Source organism: Corapipo altera, unplaced genomic scaffold (assembly GCF_003945725.1).
Source record: "Corapipo altera isolate COAL_440 unplaced genomic scaffold, ASM394572v1 171, whole genome shotgun sequence".
In the NCBI taxonomy this organism is placed as follows: domain Eukaryota; kingdom Metazoa; phylum Chordata; class Aves; order Passeriformes; family Pipridae; genus Corapipo; species Corapipo altera.
The window spans coordinates 905608-909722 of NW_020884972.1; the positions used below are offsets into that span (position 1 = coordinate 905608).

The window sequence follows — 4115 nt, forward strand, 5'->3', positions numbered from 1 at the left end:
TTTAAATAATGTGATTCTCTCCTCAGAGCCGAGCAGGATGAAGTATTTGCTTTAAAAGGGAAAATTAAATCACGGAAAATAATAATTTACTGCACTTGCTCTGACAGGCAAGACATCAATTTGCTGTTGTTCAGCTCGTGCTGTGATGGGCTTGGAAGTCGCCTTCTCCTCCCAAAACAACAAATGAGTTTTGATTTCTCTTCATTAAAGGCATCATTAATTCCTCCTCCTGGTTTCTGTTTGTTTTCCCTGCCATTCTCTCTGGTTCCTGTAAATTTAACTCAGGCAGTGCATCCATCACGTTTGTGTAACCAGCACTTGGAAATGGGAAGTTTTCCAGGGATTCTCCCTCCTGCACCGTCCTGGGAGAGGGATGGGGCTGTTTGCTACAACTTTTCAGTGGTGCTCAAAGAGCTGGAATAATTTGGAATTCAGCCTGAGCAGGGAGGCTCTGGGTGGATTTCCAGTGTTCCAAGAAACCAGGTCTTTCCCACTTTATCCACAATTTGGATTCCTTTTTTTTTTTTTTTTCAGCAATGGAAACAACTGCAGCCTGGCAGGGCTGTGTTTTAGGAGAGCTATGGCTTTGTTGTAATGGGATTAAATGTGGTCCAGGACAGAACCATCTTTAACTCATTGGAATTTCAGCTTTTAAAGATGTTTTGTGCCCCTCAATCTGCTGTTCACTAAGTCCAAGCTGCTGCTGAATTGGAGAATAGGAGGATTTCCCTCTGGAACTTTGCAGCTTCAGAGAATTCCCATTCAAAATGCAATATTTTACCCCAATTCACCCTGTTGAGTCCACAAATATACAACAGTGGAAACAACCACAGGTCCAGTGCTGGTTGCATTGTGTCCTCTATCTGTAAGAATTTTACTGTTGAAGACATTTGACTTACTTTTTCTATTATTAAAAACACAAACAAACCAACACACTTGGCTTTCTCTGGTGTCTTCTTTTGGCTTTTTCTGCAGCTGAAAGGACTCACAGCTTCTTTTGGAGTAAAAATGTGTTATGATTGAATGGAACTTTATTAAATTATTATGAAAATTTTTAATATTATGAAATTTTTAATATTATGAATTTTTTAATATTATGAAGATATTAATATTATGAAGATATTAGTATTATGAAATTATTAATGCTATTAAAATACATAGTATTTATACATCATATTTGGGAAGCTGAAGGAGGGAAGGAAAAGGCTGGTGAGGGGCAAACAGGGCACACACTCATGGGCAAAACCTTCTGGCTCTAAATGGGAGTGTGGCAGCTCAGGTGAGCTTTTGCAGGCTTGCATTGCTCTTTCTTTGCTCCTTCATTGCTCTTTCATTCCTCTTTCATCTCTGTGGCTTTTCCTCCAGCTCTGGGGGTTGTTTTCTGTCTCAGGGAGTGAGCACTGAACACCCTCCCCGATGGGATGGTTTCTAAAGGTGAATAAGTAGCAGCAGCACATTGAGAATTGTGGCAGAGGGTAAGGAGCCCTTGTGCTGCCTCCACCTCCTCCTCGGGTGAATTTAGGGCCTTTTTCCCAGCAGCTGCAGCCTGTGAGTGTGTCTGGCACTGCTGCACAACCCCCAAACCCCTGCTCTCCCCCAGGCCATGGTTTCCCTGCCCAGCTGGGGTGATGAGCCTTTATCTCCTCACAAGAACTCTCTGCGACCTCACATTTGTGGAGTTCTTTGTAACAAGAAGCTTTGATGAATTATATCACTATTTTATCCGTGGGACTGACACTCTCTCCAGCTGCACCATGAAGGACAAACAGTGTGTTTGGAGGTTGCAGGAGCGTCCTCAGCTGTCACCTCAGCCCTGGGGATTTTTCTTTACATCCCCTGTGCTCCGACCCTGAACAAGCCTTTCCTTTTGCTTCCCTCTCAGACTGCTTTAGTGGTTGCCCTCATTCTCTTTAATCACTGGGTTTGATGTCCAGTTTATCTTCCCAAAATACAGCAGCCCTGACTGCATCAGATTCCCTCCTCAATCCTCTGATCACTCCAGACTAGAGGCAGATAAACTATCTCATGTAGCCTTTGACGTCCTCCCAGCAGCAGCTGAATGCCATAAAAGATCCATCACACTTTCCTTGGTGTCAAAAAGGTTTTGTTACTGAACATTTGGGAGGCTGAAGGTCACTCCAAATCACAATATTGTTCATTTCATAAGCCCATTTGATCCTGTCAGCTGGTGTTACTTGCTAAAGTTGTTCCTGAGGAGTCCCCAGCATTTATCAACTTCTCAGCCTTCAGCCCCTTTGCACCCTGGGCTTTAAGCACTGATTGATTCATTGAATGTCTCCAAAGTCAAGTCATTTATCTTTTCCACTGTATTTTATTGTCTCTGTTCCCCCTGACTTACCAACCTCCAGCACAAAACAGAGTTGTGTTCACTGGAAGAATCTGTGTCAACACAGGGTGTATTTTTACAGACAAAAAAGAGGCACCTGCACCTGCTTTTACTGAGTATCCAAAATTGGGGGGTGTCTTATGGGAATTCTGGTGGGTTTTAGCTTCTGGTGGGTTATTTTTTGATTATTTCTTCAGAGTTTCCCAAGCATAACCCCTTATTTATATAATAAAAACCTCCAAAGCAGGGAGAACAGCATCACTTTTAAACCCACAAAGGCCACATCTGGGAGACCAACGAGTTAATCTGAGGTCCAAACCCCCACTTTTGGCCTACAAACCCACACTTCAAAATTCCAAGGTTGATGATTTTAAAATTCAAAGCCCAGAGGGCCCAGAGCATTATTTTTAAGAGTCTGACCAGGGAGGTTGGTGGCACTGTGATGTCACACTGAGTCTGTGACACATGGGGACAGAAAGGGCTGTGGGGTGGTGGCATCTGCACTCTGGAGGACACAATCCACAGGGTGACCACCTCTGGCACTGAGAACATGGCTGTGGCCACTCAGGATCAAACTGGCAATGTGAGCCAGACCAAGATGGATTTTTGGGATGGGATGGAGTCTGTCTTCATGATGCCCAACATCACCCCCACAGGTACAGGCACTGCAGGGGCATCACCAGGACCCACCTTCCCAGCCCTGAGGATATCTGGGGACAGCAGGACACACACACACCTGGATATTAAAATTCTTAGAAATGCTGAATTAAGGTGCAAGTGAGCCCAGATGCCAAAGTCAACGATATGGATTTTATTTAACAGTAAACTTGAGGCAGAGAAAGAAAAATAGAAAGGAAAAAAAGAAAAAGCAGAGGGGCAGAAAGAACAGGACAGAGAGAGATTAAGTAGAAAATATATCACTACTCCAGGGCATCTTGTGGTTCTCTTGGTCTTCTGGTCTTCTTGGTGGTGAGGGTCCCACAAAAGAGAGTCCAGTGGATTAAGATCATGAGTTGATGCCCGGGCACCTCCCTTGGGGGTGGGGGGAAGCTTTGCAGTCTCTTGTGACAGGATCTGGGTTTGCTCCATCACTTGGATCTCCTGCAGTCCTCTGGTGGTGGGAAGGCTCAGGAATGAGTCAGGGGGGTCCTTGATGGTTTGTGACCCTTCTCAGCTGCCTCTCACGTGAAAGTCCCGTGTGTGTGTGATCTTCTGGGAGTGGAGTGGTTACTCCTTGGGTTTGGGGTGGAGAGATTTCACCATCACACCCAAACTCTTCTCCTCCACCACCCCATGAGCCTTGTTTCCTTCTCCTCAGGCCTGAGAGAATTGGACAACAGTCTTATCTCAAGTTCTCATCACAGTCCCAATTCCAGCCAGGAAGCACACTGGGGAGGGGGTTTTGCTTTGGGGCTCCCAGACTGGCAGTGGCTTCCTTGCAGATTGACAAACAGGCTTTCCATGACTTTGCCAATGTTTCAGGCATTACCAGCACTTCAGTCCATCCCAAAACCCCACAGCCAGGGGGGTTGGAGGGCTGAGAACCAGCAGGAGCAGAGCACAACTTGGCTTTCCCTTGCTTTCCAGAGCGAAGGGCTGTCTGGAATGCAGTGTCCAGATACGTCCAACGGCAGCTCCTGCAGCACAAGGTGAGACAACCCCCACCTCCTGAACACCCTCCTGGACAAAACCCACCTCCTGAGTACCCTCCCAGACAACATCCACCTCCTGAGCACCCTCCTGGACAACCCCCACCTCCTGAGCACCC

The 4115-nt window shown here is 46.1% G+C and overlaps 1 protein-coding gene across 1 annotated transcript in view; it reads left to right on the forward strand.

The window, feature by feature from the left end:
- Positions 1 to 2863: 2863 nt before the first annotated feature.
- LOC113957584 (coiled-coil domain-containing protein 81-like) overlaps positions 2864 to 4115 on the forward strand; it is a 6169-nt gene continuing 4917 nt past the window's right edge. The window contains exons 1-2 of the mRNA XM_027665189.1: positions 2864 to 3003; positions 3935 to 3996. Coding sequence (XP_027520990.1) covers positions 2898 to 3003; positions 3935 to 3996 — 168 coding nt within the window. The 5' untranslated portion in view covers positions 2864 to 2897. The remainder of the gene's footprint in view (positions 3004 to 3934; positions 3997 to 4115) is intronic.